Below are 21,135 nucleotides of genomic sequence, written 5' to 3' on the forward strand. Positions count from 1 at the left end.
ATCAGCCGCAGGATGTCCACTGCTGAACATAGGCCTCCCCTAAAAATTTCCAGATCGACCTATAGGAAGCGGCCCACATCCAGCGACATTCTGTTACTTTTATTAGGTCACCTGTCCACCTCATGGGATAATAATATAATGTTTAATAATATAACGTATTAATTATATCGAAATATTTATGACGAATAAAAATTACTTATAATAAAATCTTACATTCAGGCTATGTATTCTATCTACGTAACACGTACATACATCTACCTACCTATAATTTTGTTGGTTGTTTTGAAGATTCTTCCACGATCCTTTTAAATGGTATAATGTTCACCATTGGAAACATTACTGGATTGACATTATTTCCTTAAAAAAATGTGAAAACGCAAACGTCACTGTCAGTTGTCACTGTCAATGTCACATCTCGGAAATCTGAATTTTTTGGGTGACGCATTCTAGGGCTTCGCCCTATTATTGTCTAAGTAAAAATAATTTAGAATAAAGAATAGTTGTTAATTATTTTGCAACCTATCAACGTTTACAATAAAAATATTTTTGGAATGTTTTTATGTTAATAAATAAACAGTGAAAGTGTGCTATTTTTTCGTCAGTGATTAAACCGGCTTCATAAGGTTTGTTAACATTTTTATTCGTATAATTTTGTTAGATATACTTAACGTGACAATAAATGAGGTCGTGGCTAGTATCCTTTTCCAAGTTAGTTCTAAATTTTAAAAATTATGGTCTATGAAATAAGTTTATTCGTTTTTACCTATTGAAAATTGAGTAAACAAAATATAGTAAAGGTCCTCATCATACTTATCTCTAAAATATCGTATGAATGTTATCTGTTATAGATATTAGATAATGGTTACATTAATGTGAAATTGAGTCATACTATCACGTTTTTCTCTAAATAATGGTAAGTAAACAACTAAAATAGGAAAACACTAGTTAATACTAGCAAAATATTATTATTTCACGTGTAACTGTAGTACTTAATATATTAACAGAACACATGATGAAATTTCAATTAAAGTTTGTGGTTAGTTACCCCCCACAAAGGAACCATTCATGTCATATAACATGTATATTCAAAAACTAACATTGTAGTAAAATCAGACTGTTCAATTATTACTTTGCAGAAAGAACAGCATTTCCTGTATAATTAGTGAATACAGGCATTTAGTATTTAGGTTGAAATACATACATTTGCTGCAAATTTACTAATTCAAATATCAATTGAATATTTATTTGAAACAAGGTTTTCTTTAGATGCATGTAGGGCAAAGATATTTAAGTAAAATGTTTAGATATGGCACATGTCCTTAGCCTATAAAGACAGTTAATTATTGCACACATCCATAACTTATTATTATAACAATCTAAAATATGAGACATGTAGGTAAGAGAGCATGTTATCATTTTCCTATTGGATAGGGATGGCAAACCAATGGCACACATTCCCATAGTGGTATGTGACAAATAATTCAGTCACACAAATAATATGCCAAACAAAAAGTTGTATCATAGGAGGGGCACTTGGATAGATAGAACCGCTCTTGGATGGCACATTACAAGCCATTCTTTTAATATATTATATATTTAGATAGATAGTTTATTATTTTACTTTATTAAGATAGATTTGCCATCCCTATATAGGGTATTTTATAGAATATTCATTAGATAACAAACTTCAGTTGATGCATATGTGAAATTAAGGCTGCTTGTGCTGAGATTGGTACTTTCAACTCTTCCGCTTTATATATAAGTATTGATATGCATATAGGTTTAAAGCATGCTCCTAGTACACCTTGGATTTTTGAAGTACAATATTTTTAAACATTTTCAAATTGTGTAAGCAAACGGCTTCAGTATTACATCACTAGCCATTGTGATTTGTAAACAATGGGTTAAATCATGTTGCGGGCTTTTATCCATAAGGGTATATAATCAAAGACCAAAATAGGTTTAATTATTTTGAGTTACTATACTTTTACTTAATAAAATAGTATAAATTAATTAGTAGTAGTCTGTTGTTAATACTAGAAACAAACAGCGATGCAAAAAAAACTTTTTCAAACAAATCCATTCATTGGCACCTTTTTTTTATTTCTTTGAATGACAAGACAAGCTTGCCATTTGCCTGATAGTAAGCGATACGGCCGTCCATCAACAGCAGAAACATCAACCAACACCTTGATTTCAAAAGTGTTGTTTGGTATTCCACTGCGCTCGCCATCCTGAGACATGAGATTTTAAGTCTTATTATTTCCAGTAGTTACACTAGCTACAATGTCATCTGCTTTTACTTTTAATAAACATTTAAACATCTAAACATCTAAACATGATTACACGATCTGTATGGACAAAAACTCATTGATTATATAGTTACTAGATCCATGAACCAACAATTGTGGCATACAATTTTCCTTTTGTAGGGTAAGGCAGAATTTCGACACACACTCGGTGGGCCAGCAGTGTTAAATTGAAAAATTGATATTTCACTTTCTAATGAAGATTAACGGGAATATCTTATTCTTATCATATTTTGTTTGTACTTATAAGACCTAGATTAATGTATTAGGCTATTCTTTATCAAACATCTGCACTCTTGGATTTTTATTTATTTCAGTTAAAAGCGGGTGTATTATATTTTTGTGTTAATTTGCCTGTGTAGAATTTTCCTCACAATACTATTATAGTAAATTAATAGTTTCGTTTTCCTGTATAAATGGATTTTGTTATTGGAAATATAATATTGTAATAAAATGAGCTGATTTCATTTCAAATTCCAAATTTCATATTTAAATAACTACAAATTTTGATACAAATTCTAAATGGCATTTGGTATCTCTTGTGAATTTGATTACTAATAATTTATCTTTCTTTTTTTTATCATATATTCATATTGATACAAATTACATATATTATTTTATATTATTTATATTTTTGACATAAGAATTAACAGTCATAACATACATAAATGAAAAAAATATATCTAATAAAGTAAATAAATTGATAATTTGCTAGGCTAAAAAGCAGCATCTTTTGTTTTGTACAAACCAAATTCCGACCTACAGGTTTGCCCCGTTCTCATACACTAAACAGTGTCACTACCAAGTGAAAGAACGTACACTACTCAGCCGATAATATTACATACCAAACTGGATAATAAATGGCCAAGACAGCAACAACATGTTACAGTTAACTATGCAGTATTGTAGTATTAACTATGCAGTTCTCTGGCGAGAACTGCTTTCCGAACTGGTGGTAGAATTAATATTGACAAAATCTATAATAATGAAGAATAATGTATAACATTTTACAGGATCAAATAAATCATTTCATTTAATTTCATTATGCTTTATGAAGCCAAAGTTATCATTGATAAGGTAGTAGCTCTTTCTAAAGTCAATCTTATCTTAATTTGACTAATATTGTAAATAAATGTTTAAATTTATAGAAGACAGAATTAAAATATGTTGTTTAACGGATTTGGACACATAATGTGTAATAATTACTGTCGAGCAGTGGCGAAGGGTCCATATAATCCGATTCCTACCGGCTTCCCTTTCGTAATTTATGTAAAATCTTATTATCATTAGACCGATTTGCAGACCGCATTTTGCAATTTAGTCTTATTATATGGCTACATGTTGTGTCGAGTTACCTTTCAGAAAACTTCACCCTTTGTTATTGCTGTCGAGTATTGTAAATCTTTTTAAAGCTGGCAGTAGCGAAGCGTCCATACAACCTGATTCCTACCGGCTTCCCTTCTAGTTTGTCTCAGTTTTTAAGTTTTTAAATTGGCCGCGATATGTTAACTAGGGCAATATTTTTGCATCGAGTTATCTTTAGACAAATTCCACCTTTCGCAACTGAGCTGGATGTGTAGTATGCCTAGGATAGAACATGGTTCTCATGCTATATGTTTAGCACTAAAATGCTAATTGTTTCATTGTTTCTATCAGATGTGGAAGGCAGCAACGGACGTGACGGCGCCTGCGCCCGCCGAGGCGGACGACTGGGAGACCGACCCCGACTACGTGAATGACGTCACCGAGCACGAGCAGCGCTGGGGCCCCGGAGGCAGGAACGTCGAGGCTATTGAGTAAGAACAAGCGCTTCTTATATACCTGAATAAATGTAATGCCCATCGATGACCAGGTGCCCGAGGTCGAATGGAATCGAGTGTTTTTGGAACCGAGTTGAATCACCGTGTTTACAAAATACATGCGGTTCAATTCAGCGTGCTTTGATTCTACGCAAAACGACTCAGTGCATTACTTGTCAAATATAGATTGTAATCTGTAATATTATTTACTAAACGTTATGAGACTTGGGACATCTACAAACAACATATCGCCCTTTTTTGTGTTGTGGACGGTATACAGGAATCCCCCGGCTTGGTGACAACAGGGGCCAGTGGTGGAGTGGGAAGGGAAATGGTGGAAGGATGGGAACTTATTCGGATGAGCCGAGTTGGGCAATGTTCGCAAGCCTTTATTCCGATTTATCTACCAAGAGGTCTACACACTTAACTGTGTGTCTTGGGCCGCGACAAATGTCCCTCCATGCATTAGCGTGCATTCTGTGTGAAGACGGAGCTCACAAGAATTGCCTGGGGGAGGCGGTGGCTACCTGTGCTAAGTTTCATATACTAGGGAGCTTATTGCCTTTTACAATCACAGAATTCGGGCTAATACTAAGTAGAAAAACCCAATACCACTTTATCTAACCAGAGAATCGAAACCGAGACTTCAGCATTCGTGCCGCAATAAAACTACGTCACTAAAGCAATTATTCTTACCTGAATAATGCACTTGGACATTGAAATGTTTAATCATACTGAAATACAAATTGTAACCACTATTATGTGTTAATGTTCGGTCTGATTTTATACTTCCTGTCTGAAACAAAACGGTTCAATGATATTGTTATTATTTGTTTCGTGCGATTGCGCAGGGAAAGGGGATATTGTGGGCGACGTTTGATAGTGGGTTGTGATAAATAACAGTTTATTTATTGATTGCTGAAGTTTGGAACTACGAACTTTTATATCGAATGATCAATAATTGAATTTATAGATATACATAGTTTTGAGTATGTCCACTCAGACATGTTCCCAAAAAGTATAATAAAAATAATACTGTATGCCAGTTGTTTATAATAGGACTACGGAAAATATGATCAACCTTTCTGTAGACATAAACGATTGCAGTCAGCAGCGAGCGTAGCTTGCTATAGAAGAGCCCTATATCAAATTCTTTTGGAGACCCTTCAGGGCCAAGAGGGGCCCCTAAAGTTCGGGTCCCCGCATCTCTGATACTGCTGATAAGGCAGTAGCTACGCCCCTGCCTTCAGTGTAGGTCTACTGTATTTAAAAATGTTTATTTATTATTTTTGTAGGTAGTTTTCACTTTAAGATAATTTTAATATTACTGATTTTAACTATCCTGTTTTGATTCTAGCATGAATAAGTTGAGAGAGGAGGTGCTGGAAGCAGACAAATTGGCGAAGAAGAAGCAATATGAAGCGGGGCCTAAACCTTCTTATGGGTAACATCATAAACACTCTATAATCATAATTTTAAGTTATAATTCAGTCTGTGTATATCCTATTTAAACAGGTCGGCATAGATATGTCGACTGGCGAGGGATAATCAACTCGCTTAGTCGTAAAATAGCGTAGTATTAGGATTCAATCAGGCGCGTGACTATTTTCACTCACACTCTACTCACACGCACACGTACACGTGTACGCCCGCACGCACTCGCATACATACATTCACACGTATATGCACACACACGCTCGCACGCCTTTTATCTACAAGTGGGTACGTAGAATCACAACTGTTGCGTCCAATATCCATCCGTGTAAATTCCGTCCCATGTTATGATAGACGACGATCCTATCGCCATATCGGGCACAAATTCCAGGCTCGGGCTTATACTTAGAAAAACCCAATATCACTTAGGCCGACCCGTGTATCACTCTGGAGAACATTGCAGATGTATGTACCGTAGTATACCACGTCACCGAGAAAGTATTTCGTGTAACCATGTATTGTTTTGCCTTTAGTTATGGCGGCAAGTTCGGCGTGCAGGCGGACCGCATGGACAAGTCGGCCGTGGGACACGACTACGTCGGCAAAACTGAAAAGCACGTCTCGCAAACCGACTACGCGCAAGGTACCACCTCAACTATAATTACTTACTAACTTTTATATCGGTTTGGTATTTTTTATAGCGTCAAGGATCAATCCTTTCTCTTACTGTCTCAAGAAAGTTCGCATTTGATGTCGACAAAGCTGTAACGCCATAGACAATGGAAGAATAATTAGCGCTGAGGGCTGGACGAATCTTATTTAATGGTCTTATTAGTGGTCTCTTGTATGCGACAAGGCACATTAATGCCACCGTTGTGTCTATTTTTGCCGGAAAGCAACAGTCCATGCACTGTTATATTCCAGACATTGCAACCAATTTAACTATTTGTAGTGTGCACACTTAAACCCCATAACTGGGTTCCTTTTCAATAATAAGTTTAAAACGAACCGCCATCACATCAAGTAATTTCTACTTAAAACATCAAGAATTATGAGACTTAACATATTATGTTACAGAGTGACGAGTACAGTGTAATGTCACTCAGTACTTTGTAATTTTGAGTTTTCTATGGTGTTGTTACCATGGGCGCAGCCAGGGGAGGATAAGGGGTTGGAAACGTTCGCAATAAAGTTTGTTCAACTAAAAATTGATTGGTTTTAGAATTATTAAGACTGACAATCTCTAGTTATTTTTTTTTCAAATGAATATGAGTGTAATTTTTTGAACTCAACCGCCAAAATACAAGAACTTAGCTGCGTCTGTTGTACTATTAAAGAGCGATCGTATCACTAACCACCAGGCGAGCGGTATGCTCGTCTCGTTAAACACAATAAGAAAGACACATATTTGTTTAGTTGATTTTTTATAAAAAGTCGTATGTGATGGTCAGGTTTCGGCGGCAAGTTCGGTGTGCAGACGGACCGCATGGACGCGTCCGCCGTCGGACACGACTACGTCGGCAAGGTCGACAAACACGTCTCGCAGACCGACTACGCGCAGGGCTTCGGCGGCAAGTACGGCGTGCAGACCGACAGGGTCGATAAGGTGAGCAACGCTACCTTACTGCACACCTACCTTATTTCTCTACTTACCTTACTACATACCTACCTTATTTATTTACCTACCTTATTACACATCTACCTTACTACACACTATTACACACCTACCTTATTTATCTACCTATCTTACTACACACCTACCTTACTACACACTATTACACACCTACCTTATTTATCTACCTACCTTACTACACACCTACCTTACTACACACCTACCTTATTTATCTCCCTACCTTACTACGCACCTACCTTATTTATCTACGTACCTTGCTACCTTATTTATCTCTGCACCACCCATAGGTTGACTGGGAGTGAACAGTGTCGAAGCGTCCATACAACCCGATTACTACCGGCTTCACTTTTAAGTTTATTTACGTTTGTTTCAGTTTTTGTTTTCTGTTAAATTAGCCGCGATATGTTATCTAAAGTATTTTTTTGGCCCGGGTTACATTATTAAAAAATTTCATCCTTAGTCACTGGGAGAGAATGCCTTTAGCATGAAGTTCGCCGATATACATATGATGTATGTAAAGTGCATGAATATATAACACTACTTACTAATTGCTAATTTTTTTTTAAATGATTCACAAAGTGTTCTTTTATTCTCAAAAATAATTTGTAGTTTTGTTTCACAGTTTTTTTGTTCCGATATTTGATACGTAATCTCCCCCCCCCCCCTCCCCCTCTGGAAGAACTGCTGGTATGATATTAAGATATTGAGGAAAGTGGATAATTAATATTTTTTACTACTCCCTATGTTTCTATTTGATTAATATAATATCGTTGCGGGATAAAGATAAATTAGTTTCCCCTGATACTCTGCGAGCTTCTCCACTCGGTGCTATAATGTGTGCTACTGCTGATCCTGGCTTACCGGAGTTGTAGGTACTTATTTATGTGAGGCCGGGAAAGTCTCTACTGGTAGGATATAAACCAATGTCAAACCTCGTCTAGTCACTAGAACATTCGACACACGTACAAAAATGTTTTTTTTTGATATATATTTTATTACATAGTTGATACTATATTTGAACGTGACTCCGCTAAGTTAGGACTTCTGCCGCTGCTAGGACTGAGTTAATTTGCCAGAACTGAGCTGATTGGAAAACGTTTGTCCAGAGCGCGGCGGGTTGGGAACACAAGGAGGCTGTGGAGAAGCATCCGTCTCAGAAAGACTACGCGGTGGGGTTCGGCGGCAAGTTCGGCGTCCAGGCCGACCGGCAAGACGCCGCCGCACTGGGCTGGGACCACCGGGAAGACAAACAGCAGCATCAGTCACAGAAGGGTAAGCAACAGAGTTAATATCAATCATCTTAATACCGCCACCATTAGCAGAGAAGTTTAAGACACAGCTCATTCTGCGTAGATCGGAACGTCATCAGCATTTTTTTTAATTAAAGGAAACCTCCCGTTAACCCCTGGGCGTCCATCTGGACCACTTTGGGAATCAATGGTATACAAGGTATAAAGCTATCAATAGTGACCGGGAAAAGTATGTTAGTGTCAGTGTATGGGGAAAAATAGGTACTCTGTTAGACCTTCTAGGATAGACATGATGTGTGTGCATGTGCGTGTGTGCGTACGTGCGTGCGGGCATGCGTGTGTGCGTGCATGTGCAAGTGTATCGCCCCCTAAATCCATGAGTATATTGTTTCCAGACTATGCTATCGGTTTCGGCGGCAAGTTCGGCGTGCAGACGGACAGACAGGACGCGTCCGCCGTGGGCTGGGACCACCAGGAGAAGACGCCTGCGCACGCCAGCCAAGTCGACCATAAGAAGGTTACTTGCATTGATAATTATCTTCGTGCCCTTAAACTTTATAAGCAAAATATTAACCCCCTTATTCATAGACGTTTTTTATCTAACGACCGAGTAAGGCTGTGATAACAAGTCTGTTTCTCAGTGCTGACGGCATGGCAGTCTTCGCAGTGCGTAGACCTAGGGCCGTTGTAATTGGCTAATATTGAAATACAACAATAATAACCGATTGGTTATTATTGTTGTATTTCAATATTAGCCAATGTGATTACAACGGCCCTATGTCTATTTCTCAGTGCCGTTGGGCACTGAGAAACAGGCTTGTTATCACAGCTTTACTTCGTCCTTAGATAAAAAAGGTCTATGAATAAGGGGGTAATTACATAACTATGCCAGACATATTATACAGCGTTTATTGTATGTATATGTAAGCCTAAATATATTAAGTTCAATATTTTATCAAATTAGTACAATATTTTGTAATTCAAAGTTCTTTATGGTTTTGCTATTGTTTAAGGGCGGTCATATCGCTTACCATCAAGTGAGCGTTGTGCTCGTTTTGTTATTGATTTGCAATAAGGAAAAAAACCGTTTTTGGTGTCAGGGTTTCGGCGGCAAGTTCGGCGTGGAGACAGACCGCGTGGACAAGTCTGCGCATGCGTTCGACGAGGTCGGCAAGATCGGCACAAACTACGCCAAGCAGAAGCCCGATATAGGAGGGGCGAAGCCGTCGTCTATCAGGGCCAAGTTCGAGAACATGGCCAAGGAGAAGGAACAGGTGAGAGAGAGAGAGAGAGAGAAAGATAATGAATGCTTAGATATATAAGGTGTTTCTCTAACATAGGGTTCGTTCAGGTTATATTTTAAAAAAATGTGTTGAGGATTTGGTCTGTTGTTTTTTTATTAGGCTTTGTTTTTTCAATTTAGACAATTAAAGAGAGTGGTTAATTTTTTATTTATTATACTAAACATGATTCTGAACCTAAATTCTTATAAATTATGTTTAAAGTATCGTCTCGATCATTGCGACAAATTAGCAGACATTTATAGTATTAATATTTACAGGAAGCTCTGCAGTCAGTACAGAAAATAAGACAACAGAGACAACAGCTGGACAACGACTTAACCCAAAAGGTAATATTTTATTCAGCCAAATATATATGTTATTGCATATTTTAGATTCCATAATTTACGCGAACGACTATAAAAATATTTTTATTTTGTATTCTATCAAAAAGCTTATTCTGCTGACGCAGTTTTCAATATAGTCAATTATTTTATTAAAACTACACTTTACCATCTAATTTAATAAATTCATTTTGCTTTAGCAGAAATATTTACTGACCACATAACCAATACTAATAACGATTTCTGTAGGAGAGAGATCGCGTGGCGAAAGAGAAAGAAGACGAACCGCCAAAGCCGGCAGAACAAGTAGCCGCTCCCGCCGCAGAGAAACACGTCCAGAAACTTCCAGAACCCACGCCTAAGGAAATACCGGAACCAGCATACAGGGAAATTCCGGAGCAGACTTACTCGAACATTCCAGAACCTATTTACGGGGAAATACCGGAACCTACTTATGGAGAGATAGAAGAGCCTCACATCTATGGAGAGATTGAGGATAAACAGCATATTTACGGCGAGATAGAGGAGAAAGTGGAAGTCAAGGCGGCGCCGAGCAAGGAACCGGCTAAAGAAGATGCTAAGAACTTACCCGACGTGACGCTCGTGGGAGAACCTAAAGAGGAGAAAGAAGAGGTGAGTTATAGTGTAGAGGTTAGTTATTTAGGAGTTGATATTACTGGTGGCAAGTCTCTCATATGTGAGAGTCCGCCTAGGTACCACCGCAATGTCTAGTTCTGCCAAGCAGCAGTGTGTAGTCACTGTTGTGTTCCGGTTTGATGGCCATTCCAGTCAGTGTAAATACTGGACATAAGACTTAACATCTCATGTCTCAGGATGGCGAGCGCAGTGGAATATCAAATGCTTTGTAATTCAAGGTGTTGGCTGGTGTTTCTGCTGTTTATGGGCGGTCGCGTCGCCTTTCCCTTTCTGGAAATCCAGTTTCAAGCTAATTGCGTTAGAACAACCAGCCCAGTGTTACAGGACCTCCTGTTTCAAAACACCTGGACATTTGAACTGATCAAGAAGGTGTAAAATGCTTACACAGGTGGTAACAGATTTTAACTTTATCGCGCAAAATTTCAGTGTAATAATCTGATTATTATTTTGCATTAATCATCATTGACCGATGGAAGGATTTTATTCTTTTTTACATATATTTGGGCTTAATTTTGATAAATAAATATTCCACCAGCAGATATCCCGGCAGCCGACGATCGTAGTGTCTCCCGTGGGTTGGGAGGGCGGCGAGGAGGTCCCGGAGGAGGAGGACGGGTACACGGCGCGTGCCCTGTACGATTACCAAGCCGCCGCTGCAGACGAGATCTCATTCGATCCTGATGACATCATCACCAACATTGTCATGGTAATTTGCTACTTATCACCGTACTAATAAAGGTCATCGTTTGTAATAGTTATACAGTAATTTGTTGTGCTATGTCCGTCCAAATAAGCGAGATAAGTCACCGATATATACAGCGTGTATTAGTAAGGCCTTTTGAAATGCTATATTTTAAATAATTGCTGAGACAGTCGAATCATTTGACCGCAATTGCCCACGAACAAAATAACTCAGAAATTTTAATTGAAAGACACGCTACGCCCCTGTTACGAGTAATAAATGTAAGCGCAGTTTTAGACCCACAATAAGGAGTTAAATAGTTAATAGTAGTAGATCTCTGAATGCAAGCAGATTTCCACGAGTCGACGTGGAAATCTTTGGGAGAGGCTTACGTTCATCGAAAAATAATCGACTGTCATTCGTTACGTTCGGTTACATTTTGTACAAAATATTCCAATAATGCTGTAGTTGAATAATGAAAGAGGCGTTCTATAAAATTGTCCTAAGATGCCTTCAAAATCGATATCGATTCAGTATCGATACTACAAACGTAATCACTTTTTTCCAGATCGACGAAGGTTGGTGGCAAGGTCTGTGCAAAGGGTCTTACGGCCTGTTCCCTGCGAATTACGTTCAGTTGCAGGACAAGTGAGCTGGCGTGAGTTAAACATTCCTCGGACGTAAAATAATATGCGGCGCATTGTTACACTACTCCAGAGAAAATAAGGAACATCAGGTTTTGAATATATTATAGAGAAGGGGGTAGGGATTAAATTTGTCGCAAATAGAGGCACGAATCGTGAGCACACTCGTGATTGGTCCGTTCGTAGTTCATGTCGAACCATGTGATTGGTTCCTTAGTCTATGCTCGTTGTCTATTGGCTTACACTTGCCATACGACAACTCCGCGATAAAATTCTAAAAATAGTTTAATTTTAATGTCTAACATTCGCGTAAACATAAGAAATCATTATACAATAATCTTGTCAATTTTTATGTAAGACCGCTCGCCCCTACTTCTTTTTGTGCTCATGACTTGTGCCGTTTACTGTACTTTATGGTAAGTTTTCACCTCCGCTCTTAAATATGAGAATTTGTTCGATGTTTTCTGGCTCTATAAATAATTTGAAATACTTAACCCACTTGTTAAACTTGCAAAAGTTGTTTTATATACATCGTTATAACTAAAAAAATGTTATATTAACAATATTTATTCAAACGCTTTGAAAATGAAACGGTATAACGAGATATTATACTGAATTCAATCCCTTTTACAAGATAGATGCAAGAGATAAAACTTTAAAAATAAAGGTGTGAGCTCATGTGATGTTGAAAAAATATCCAATTTTTTCTAGTTAGGTTGGTGACCGAATAATTCAGCGAAATATACGTTATTTTGATGGAAATTCAATTTTTACAGAACCTAACAGGAATTATCAAACCTAGCAGAGATTAAGTGTGATGTCCCTTATTTTGTTTTGAGTAGTGTCGAAACAGACATTTTAGAACAATAATACTTTGATTAGAATAATCGTACATTTATTTGCTATAATAATGGATTTATTTTTCGAAACAACGATTATGTTTTGTTAATTTTCGAGTATTTTTACAACATTTTAATCGAACTACCAAATTGAATAAATCAGTAATATATGACTGTAGTAAAATGTTGACTATAGGCAATTTTAATTAATAGTGCCTCTAGGAGGCTAGAAACTTCTAGAAAATACATTAATAAAAATCAATGTTGATTATGGAATGTTGTGAAGTGTTAATTACAATAATTACAAGAATGTAGCACGTATTACATTACATCTCGTTTTGTAAAGGCTAGTTATAATGTTAAGATTTAACGACAAAGTTATTGAACGCTTCTCGCAAAATTTATATTTTTTATAAGTTTAAAAACTTAGTATTATATGGCAACATTGGGTTATATGGGCATTTAGGTCTTGGTTAAATATAAAGTGTTTATAAATTCGCTTAAAGGACTCATATCTAGAGCCGATGATTATTAAAAGCATTTTTTAGAATCGTAACAATTCTATCTGGAGAGAGATTCTAATTTGGAGTTTTTATTTTTTTTTTCTATATGAAGCAAAAGTCCGTCACCCGTACAGCCCAGTGTTGCCCACTAAATGTACATAAGTTATATAGATAATAAAATCAACAAGTAACGTACTTATGACGTGAAAATTATGAAAAAATCAATCTTGTAACCTCACTAATGATGTATGGATTTTAATGTAACGAATTGACAATGTTATGAGACTTAATCAGACGCCTAAAATGGTAGTTAATAAAACAGTTAACACAAAGTGGTATTTTGTAGTCAACTGCAAACTGCGACCGCAAGCTGCATACTAAACTGCGACTGCAGCAGCAACGCCGATTTGATTTTCGGATCAGGTTCTAGCAAAGTTCTTTTCTTATACGATTTTTTATATAGCAAATTGATCCCACTAACAATAATACTGTGCTAAAATTGCATGCAGTACACCTTTTGCGGTCACGTCCTGCAGTCTGCAGTTTTGAATGGAAATGTTAATACCTAGTTTGCAGTTCAGTCGGTATGCTGGTGTAAACTATAGTGCAACATCTCTTCCATGCTGGGACCTTTAAATACTACCTCTGAAGCCATTCCCTACATTCCATCGATATCTCGATGTTAAAATTATTCTAATGTTAGTAGCTCTTTGTAATTGAGAATTTTAATAGGGTATTTGACTTATTTTTATTTATAATTTTTATAAAATCAGTACGTTGTATAAATTCTAAAACAGAAATCATTGAAATCTGGTGAAAAATATACAAATTATGACATTAAAATTAGGTAGTGGGCTGAGTATCAAAACACAGAAAAGGGATGAAATACTTGGATGTGACGTCATTGGGATTAGGATGCGTGCGAAAGAAAGAGATGGATATACGATATTCTCACATCGCGCCCACTCCTGCACGTAGCAATATTTGAATTGAATTACTGCCTCATCTCTTATCGAATTTTAATGCTATTTTCACAGAAGTTTAATTGCTGTTACATCTTAAAAAATCAATCATAGTCAAATACCCTATTGTCAGTATACCTGATATGCTTATTAGAACAATTCTTAACCTTTGGTACCTTTAAATTCGTTTCATTAATAAGTAGGGAATAAATTAATCCAGGTCAAACTAGATTTTGAAATTCTTGGTATTACTAAATACCAAGATTGTTTGTGGAACGAATTTTTTTATCTTCTATGTATGCTCTTTAACTGTATCAAAATCTGTTAGGATTCGACAGTAATGCTCATTTAATTTAGGCGAGAAAAATTCCGACGAAATATATTCAAAATGATTTTTGTAACGCAAAACGCATTGTGCCAATGTAAATTATTTAATTTATTTTAAAGTATCCATTTGTAAATTCATGATAACTCATTCTATCATTTCATTAATTAATTTTTTATCGTCATTCTTATAAAGAAAATAATGTTGCGAATATATTTTGTCGAAATTTTGGTCCGGAATAAACGTTTTTTTTATCTAAAAGACAATTCACACGATACGTTTAACATCGACGATCGCATTTTAGCCACGTCACGTTTGATCGTTGTATCAAAGTAGCATTTTAGTAACAGACCATGAAATTAAATAATATATTTGAACCTTTATAATGTTATACACTATTTAAATTCCGTCAATATTAACTCTACCACCAGTTCGGAAAGCAGTTCTCACCAGAGAAGAACGGTAAGAAACTCTAGCGTTGCTCTTTTAAAAATTATTCCATTATTTTGCTACCAGGGTAGCACAATTTTGTAATGGGCAAATCAACACTCCACATGCTTTTTTAAGGAGCTTCAATAATAATAATAGTCACAATAAAACGAATGAAATCACACTTAACATCAGTCAGATTATTTCATTTACTGAGACGCGTCCCACTGCTTTCCCTAATCGCTTAAGTGTGCGTGAGAAGCATGAGTGTATACACTATGATGGATAGCATGGAGGGTGAGTGAGAGTTTGGATCAGTCACATTACTCCGCGACATCACGCAATACTTCATTCAAAAAGTGGTGGGGCGCGTCTTCGTGGATGAAATGACTATAGACTTAATCCATTGTAATTTATGTGAGTTCTGGTGAACTTTAAATGTAGCACTAATATGGATGCTGTATTGATACTCGTTTTACTACTTTTAACTTTTAATAGGGTGCAAATAACTTGACGCTTTAAGAAACGTGCGTTGCAATGTTGAGCGTTTTTTTTTACCGCGCATTTTGTCTTAGACCTTAGGTGTAAACATAATATGTAATAGGTGAAAATGGAGTTAAATCTGTAGTTGGTGTTAAAGGTATCGTGTTTGTTAATAACATAAATGTTAAATACAAGTAATGTAAGGCAAGACATTATATCAAATAGCCGAACTATGTTTTATATAAAGAAATGATTTATTGAAATAAATATTTTATAGCTATACTGCTGCGTTTTAATAGTGTACCAATAGCCAGTTCCAGAAATATATTTTTTTAATTCTATAGGCCACGGCAAAGTACCCCTACATGATGATGGTTAGCGAAGTGGCGTACATATACAATGTTGACTGACGAGAAGTGGTAACCGTCGCCAATGGACACGGTTATGCCGGCCTGTTTGAATCGAACACAAATAAATCTAAATAAATTCTTAATATCCCTTTTTCTTGGGTTCGAATCCCGGATATTGGGTTTTTCTGTTCTGAGTTTGGAATTGCACGAAATGGTCGCCCTCTATCACGTCATGGGAGGGATACGCACGGAGAAAAATGAGTGCACCAGTTTCGCCTCTGCCTATGCCTTTAGGAATAAAAGGCGTGAGCAAGTAGTACAAGAAAACTGCATTAAAATTAGTTAACAAATTAAACAGTAATTCTTACTGTAATGTGCAGGAGTGGGCGCTAGTAAACAGTAATTAATGTTTCAAATATTGCAATATGCAGGAGTGCGCGTGTAGTGAGGTTATCGCCCCATCTCATTCTTTCGCTCGCATCGTAATTACAATGTCGTCTGCTCTTTTCTTGTTTTTGACATCATCGAAATTCAAAAGCTTATAACTTGTTGGTTTTTTAAAGGATTTAAATCTATCTTTCTTTGTTAGAATGAAGTAAATATTTGAAAAACAATAATGGGTCAAATACCCTATTAAAATATTTTTTTATACGACGCAATGAAGCTCAGCCAGTCTTTAGGAACTTTAGACTATCTTAAACCCTCAAGGAAATTAATCAAAATTTGAGGGAAGTGAGAGATTGAAATTGTATATTTGCTTCTAAAAAAGGTAGAGATAAAATAGAAATGGGTTTTAGATGAAGCGAACTAATATTCAAATAGAACTATTTCGAATTTTGTAACGTGTTTTTTTATTTTATAATTCTCCCAGAATACAATATCTAAATATTCGCGTAAACGTAGGAAATCATTACAACTCAATATTTTTATCAGAATTTACTCAAATTACCGCTGAATGTAGAATTTTATTAAACGTTGAAGAAGTGCATTGACCCTATTATTACATGTGACTGCATCAAACACTAAAAGTTATTAAAAAAAGAACTACATACTGTCTTGTATCGCAATAAAATGCCTTTGTATACGACATTGCGAACTAAGCCCCAGATTTAGTATCTAGACTGCAGGTAATATAACCCAAGCTGGTAATTAAAGTCCTGGATACGAAATAATGTTACAGAGGTGAACTGCTACGTTTCTAACTGAAAGACGAAAGTTAAATAATAAAAACAACACAAAATATATTTATAACACTATTCAATAAGATTGATTTTTGTATAAAACCGTTTCTGCTAATCCAGTTATTGTACATACTCGAGTAAATAGTGTGGTTTTGTCAAAATTCTTTCCACTTACAACTCCTACAAGTAAATCCCGTCCAGGTTTTTCTGCAGGATCTAGCGTCCCCCTGCAGGATAAAGGCCCTCCGGAATCGCCATCACTGACGTCAGTCATGGCCGAATTACTGCACACGAATTCATCCATATTCATTTCCCATAGAAAATTACACTGCATCTTCGACAAAACATTGATTTTCGCCATATACAACACTGGAGACATTTTGCGAAATTTCGCATTACTACCGAACCCGAAGGCGTAACAATCCCCCGAATAGTCAACCTTTTTCGTGCTAACGCCACGTAATCAACATATTTTGTGTAATTCCAAGCTTCATCGACAAATAATATAGCAATGTCGTTTGCTGGAAAGTAGAAATTATTGTGAATTACTATTTTGTTAGGTTTTCGCCATTGCGTCGCATTTGACGTCTGCGTAAAACCAGAATGTATAAGATCATTACGCAAATTCCCGGCAACAATGCGTAATTTGCTAGGACTTTTTGCGTAATAAAAATTATTGGCTTCGAAGCAATGTGCAGCTGTTAATATTCTAGTACTACCGATAATACTGCCTCCACACAAGTTTATCCATAAATGATTTTTCTTAAATTTCTGCACTGACTCTTTAATGGACACTAAGTAAGGAACTTCGCCCTTTTTCACGGGAACTCCATTAAGTATGGTGGGTTTTACGTAGTTTCTGGAATATCTCAACGTCGTTATCACTCGATTGCTATCTGATGTTATAGAGATTATTATTGTAAAGAAACTGATAAATAAATGTGATTTCATTTAAATATATAAGGGTTTCAAATCCATGTTTACTTCTGTTTACAAATCCGTCCATGTCATATTTTAGCCAAAGACAATTATAGTCAAAGAGATTAGAATCTCAGATGAGAATATAGGCAAAATATAGTTATATGGAAAAGAAGGATGCAAAGACAAGCAAAGTCCGATTCGAGGAGTTTTTACAGTTAAACTTTAAAAACATTCTTCCATTGAAATAGTAAATTAAAGTACTTGATAAAATTATAAATGACGTGGGAGGAATTCTTGGAAGTCGTGTCTAAAGAACTGTCGAGGAATATGAGAGACTTTCTATCTAGCATTACAAACGTCCATACTTATAAATGCGAAAGTAACTCCGTCTGTTTTTATACTTTAGCGGTTTACATCTGAGCTAATTTTGATATTTGTTACAAAGATAGTTTAAGATCCTGGGAAGAACATACTTTTTATGACGGGAAAATATATACTTAGCACGTCTTTTATAACGAAAAACCTTTACAACGCACGCGGAGCCGCGATCAAAAACGAATACATTGTAAGATAAAAACAAAAAAAAAATACTTGTGCGGGGAAGGCCTCGAAGTTTCTCATCTCACAGGCTTCTCTTCGGCCACTACGCCAGAGGCTATTTTCAAACATTTGTAAAGTATAAATTAATTATGCTACTTATTAATGTAACGTAAACTGTAAGCTACAAAAAGAAACTATAATAAACTTAAAAAGCTATTTTCTTAAATAATTCGTCGTAACACTAAAAATGCGCCAGCATTTTAGATTTACAATTTTATATTCCAAAAATCTTGGTTTCCTATTAAAACAAGAATCATAATGAAAATATATTTTCAACGAAAGACATAAATGACTTAATAACACTCTCTATATTATGCAAAATAACTTGGTCGGTGTCTACGCTCTTTAATTACCAACTTTAACTCGCGTTTGTCATGATTCTCTTTGATATACGCAATTTGTTGAAGCATCTTGGGGTCCATAACAATCGGATCGAGTGGTTATTTGGTTTGTTGGTATATAATTAAGGGTTGTGGTGTATATTACTGGCAGTGTAAACAGATGCAGCGTTTTAGTAATGTCTAGCATCAAAAAGATATATTATAGTGCATAATTTTATAACCTAAAATATTTGTATGTGTTTTGACTCGAAATTATTGCAGTCGTTTTTACATTGATCAAACTATTTCGGATTATAGTAATTCTTCTGCATAAATGGAAACATAATACAAATGAAATCAGAATGACGTTGTCAGAACATGAAAACATGATGTTCCAACAAAACACTTATAGACGAACTAATAATCTAAATTGTAATGAAAGTATTTATATTATACAGTATATTAATTAATTCAGCAATAAGTGAATATGATAATCGAATAATTACTACATTAAAGTACTCCAAACATCAAGTGCAACCGACTATAGTGAATGGAGAACCAGCTAAAAAGGGAGAGGTGCCATTTCTTGTGTCTCTTAAAGAACCTGCGTACAAAATTGATGAGGATCGAACAGTATGGAAGAATCTATGCGGTGGAAGCATAATTGGTGAGCTAAAGGTATTAACCGCGGCTCACTGTTTCGAACAGAATGATTTTTATTACGCAAATCACCCGCGGAACTTACGCATCGTTGCTGGAGATTTACGCAGTGATTTAGTACATTCTGGCAAAACAGACACCACTGAAACGACACAACTTAGAAAAATAGATAAGGTCGTTTTGCACAATAACTTTAATTTCCCGTCACATGACATAGCTTTGGTGTTTGTTGATGAAAAATGGAATTACACAGACCATGTAGACTTTATAATACCAGCTAGGAAGATGACAGATTACTTAAACGTTTGTGTTACCGCTGGTTTTGGAAGGATCGGGCATGGTGTACGAGCTGGCGTCACACCGATTCTACTTTTAGCGCAAATAGAAACCATGACCAGGTGGAAATGCTCGATATTGTGGGAAATGAATATGAACTCGTTCATTTGCACGGGTTCGGTGTTAACCGACGTGGCGAAGGGGGATTCTGGAGGTCCATTAGCTTGCAAGGGAACGAGAGATCCCGCAGAAGTTCCAGGAAGGAAGTTATTAGCAGGAGTCGTGAGCGGGAAGAACTTTGACAGAACAACATTGTACACAAGAGTTTCCGAATACCACGATTGGCTCGAAAGAGATCTCGCGAACAAAATTAACACAGGGTTGAACATCGCTTTGCTCTTTTTAATACATCTTTTGTTTTATTGAGATCAAGACTTTGCGAGTGTCGGAGCGAATTTAAAAATTAATGACTTCCTTTGCATAAGAACAGGGCTCTATTATTCTATGTAAAACAGTTCTGAGAAAGTTATTTGAGTTTAATTTTGTAACGGGTAATTGTGGGTCGCTAGTTTGTTTTGGGTTAACGTATTTCTTAATTCGATTGGTATGGTTTAATAATTAGATACGTAGAGGTCAGCCTCATTCTATACTAAAACTTTTGAAGCCCTGTTTTCGATTTCCATCTAAAATTAATATTTATATGTGTTTTGTAACACAAAAATAAAACCTACAGGTGGCCATAAATTTTCTGGATATCGCAAGATCCCTATATGCACTACAAAATAAACAAACACACATGACGCATTTGTCCCCGATGGGGTATGCAGAGGCGCAACCAGGGCACCCATTTTTCGCCAAGTGTTTTCGGTCTCGTGATGTGATAGGGGCGGGCTTATTTCCATATCGGGTACAGATACGCGACTCCAGGCTAATACTGAGCAGAAAAACCTAAATATGAGTTTGCCCGACACGGGATTCGAACCCAGAACCTCAGAGCGCTGCCCTACAGTACGCACTAGTTGCGCTTATATTACTTACTTGCTTTACGAAGTAATAATTTAATGCATATAATTCTATTTTTCCTTAAACAAGGAATGGATTTCAAACGTATTTATTACAGTTTAACAACAACATTAACACTTTTTATTTATATCATTTCTATTTTTAGCCAAAATTAAACAATTTCGGCTAAAAATAGAAATGATATAAACATAAATGGCCTAATATTCTAGAAACGGGAGTTTAATGTAAGTC

At 36.3% G+C, this 21,135-nt stretch overlaps 2 protein-coding genes across 4 annotated transcripts; both read left to right on the top strand.

Annotated features, from left to right (window-relative positions):
- Positions 1–166: 166 nt before the first annotated feature.
- Positions 167–15,855, top strand: LOC115440912 (src substrate cortactin). 3 transcript variants are annotated; one of them, XM_030165418.2, is made up of 12 exons: positions 167–623; positions 3,966–4,105; positions 5,466–5,552; positions 6,076–6,185; positions 6,994–7,148; positions 8,282–8,447; positions 8,821–8,942; positions 9,526–9,699; positions 9,987–10,055; positions 10,299–10,682; positions 11,242–11,412; positions 11,957–15,855. In XM_030165418.2, the coding sequence occupies exons 2-12, from the start codon at positions 3,966–3,968 to the stop codon at positions 12,038–12,040; spliced, it is 1,662 nt and encodes a 553-aa protein (XP_030021278.1). In that variant the 5' UTR covers positions 167–623; the 3' UTR covers positions 12,041–15,855. The 3 variants fall into 3 exon arrangements, with proteins under 3 accessions (XP_030021278.1, XP_030021279.1, XP_030021277.1); XM_030165419.2 differs by lacking the exon at positions 167–623 and adding an exon at positions 698–913 and having other exon boundaries at positions 11,245–11,412; XM_030165417.2 differs by lacking the exon at positions 167–623 and adding an exon at positions 707–913.
- Positions 15,856–19,317: 3,462 nt separating this feature from the next.
- On the top strand, positions 19,318–20,408 carry LOC115440938 (mast cell protease 1-like). Its single transcript, XM_030165462.2, has one exon. The coding sequence runs from the start codon at positions 19,381–19,383 to the stop codon at positions 20,305–20,307; it is 927 nt and encodes a 308-aa protein (XP_030021322.1). The 5' UTR covers positions 19,318–19,380; the 3' UTR covers positions 20,308–20,408.
- Positions 20,409–21,135: the final 727 nt, after the last annotated feature.

This window comes from Manduca sexta, chromosome 6 (genome assembly GCF_014839805.1).
Source record: "Manduca sexta isolate Smith_Timp_Sample1 chromosome 6, JHU_Msex_v1.0, whole genome shotgun sequence".
Taxonomy (NCBI): domain Eukaryota; kingdom Metazoa; phylum Arthropoda; class Insecta; order Lepidoptera; family Sphingidae; genus Manduca; species Manduca sexta.

Coding starts and splice junctions, on each gene's coding strand:
- LOC115440938 (XM_030165462.2), top strand. CDS start 19,381: ATGAAAGTATTTATATTATACAGTATATTAATTAATTCAGCAATAAGT.
- LOC115440912 (XM_030165417.2), top strand. Junction 5,553..6,075: donor GGGCCTAAACCTTCTTATGG/GTAACATCATAA, acceptor TTTTGCCTTTAG/TTATGGCGGCAAGTTCGGCG. Junction 7,149..8,281: donor AGACCGACAGGGTCGATAAG/GTGAGCAACGCT, acceptor ACGTTTGTCCAG/AGCGCGGCGGGTTGGGAACA.